General features: G+C 32.1%; 1 protein-coding gene across 1 annotated transcript; it reads right to left on the bottom strand.

The window, feature by feature from the left end:
- Window positions 1–88: 88 nt before the first annotated feature.
- LOC109589719 (uncharacterized) lies at window positions 89–1,843 on the bottom strand. The gene is made up of 3 exons (XM_020005754.1): window positions 1,803–1,843; window positions 668–802; window positions 89–406 (listed from the first exon to the last, which is right to left on the bottom strand). Exons 1-3 carry the CDS (start codon window positions 1,833–1,835, stop codon window positions 224–226), a joined length of 351 nt encoding a protein of 116 aa, XP_019861313.1. The 5' UTR covers window positions 1,836–1,843; the 3' UTR covers window positions 89–223.
- Window positions 1,844–1,849: the final 6 nt, after the last annotated feature.

Raw genomic sequence — 1,849 nt, 5'->3', positions numbered from 1 at the left:
AGTGCATAGATACTAGAAATGGTCCGTTTCTAGTATCTATGGGGACAAAATAGTTATACTGTATGAGGATGTGGTCACAATGAACAAATTAAGAGGATGCCTTGCATTTAAAATAAGTTCAAAATAAAGGACAATTTTACAGTACATGTAATGCCTCTCTGTGTGTATTATAATAATGCATGTATAACCATGTACATGGATATACATGTAGTAGTTCGTAAGTTTATAATGATCCAGCTAGCATGTTTGGTGGTTGAGCTGGTGGTAGGATGTGACCTCCTTTAAGTGATAATACTCTTATTTCTTCTCTCAGTGCCTCAATCTCACGACTCTGAATGCTAACAATATCGACAAGCTTTGCTTTCTCTTCTGGCTCAAACAGACTCCCTCCAGAGATATCATCACCCTATAAAAATTATATTCATGTAATAGCAGAATTTGAATTGTCAGTATGTACATGTACATGTATATGTACAATACTGTACATGTACATAACACAATCTCAAGTTATTTTTTATACCATAGCTTTATATCTGATGTGCTTTATATCTGATTCAATTTTCTGTATATACTGTACATGTATGCTAAAAAATCTTGCATGTAAGTCATTTTTCATTATTTCTGACATGTATAGTGTACATTATATTGTTATAATTATGTCTCATACCCAGTTCTTTTGTGTTTGGTTGAGACTCTCTTCTAGGTGCCTGCTCTGATTTGAGAACTCGTTGAGTTCATCAAGTTTCTGTGTGTTCTGTTGGACCTCACTCAATAGCTCGTACTTGATATCATTGATTTTGGTCTATGAGGGAGAAAAAATATTAATGATTAATTTAAATTCAGGCACCATAATGCTAATGGTATATTTATTACATTTTCTGATACATATACACGCATGCATTTACATTGTATGTTGTGTAGAAACTTGAGCTGATTTTGGATTTTTATGAATTTTTAAAGTCACCCAAAATCGGGCTAAAGTCCCTGTACTATAGCCCATGGATTTTTTTTAATGGCTCCAAAATCACCCCAAATTCTTATTACATTTTCTGATACATATTGACGTCCTTATGCTGTGTAGAAAGTTTGAGCTGATTCCGACTTCAATTTTTCAAGTTACGGCTGATTTTTAAAAATGCCGAAATTCTGAAAAATACCCAAGGCTTATATTATAACCCATGGTTTTTTTCAAAAAATGGCTCCAAAATCACCCCAAATTTTTATTACAATTTTTGATACATATTGATGTCCTTATGCTGTGTAGAAAGTTTGAGCTGATTCCGACTTCAATTTTTAAAGTTATGGCTGATTTTTAAAAATGCCAAAATTCTGAAAAATACCCAAGGCTATAGCCCATGGTTTTTTTTCAAAAAATGGCTCCAAAATCACCCTAAATTTTTATTACAATTTTTGATACATATTGATGTCCTTATGCTACGTAGAAAGTTTGAGCTGATTCCGACTTCAATTTTTCAAGTTATAGCCATTTTTAAAAAATGCCAAAGTTCTGAAAAATACCCAAGGCATAAGGTACAGGGTTTTGGGCAAAATTTCACCAAAAATGACTAGAAAAGAAATCTTTATTTTAATAATAATTTTGATGCATATACTTTCCTTATGTTGTGTAGCAAGTTTGAGCTGATTTTGATAAAAACTGATTTGTCATGAATTTTAAAAGTTGCTCAAAAATTGGACCAAAGTCCCTGTACTGTAGTACAGGGTATTTTATCAAAAATGCCAGTATTTACACCATTAAGACAGTAAATAAACTCTTTTGAATAATAAAAAGGAATAAATGATACCTCTAGTTTGTGTTTAGCTCTCTCGTATTTCATTTCTGCTTCTTTTA

The sequence above is a fragment of the Amphimedon queenslandica genome, unplaced genomic scaffold (genome assembly GCF_000090795.2).
Source record: "Amphimedon queenslandica unplaced genomic scaffold, v1.1 AMPQUscaffold_10971, whole genome shotgun sequence".
NCBI classification, from domain to species: Eukaryota; Metazoa; Porifera; class Demospongiae; order Haplosclerida; family Niphatidae; genus Amphimedon; species Amphimedon queenslandica.
The sequence above is the reverse complement of the archived record's forward strand: the minus strand, read 5'-3'. Positions and strand labels throughout refer to the sequence as shown.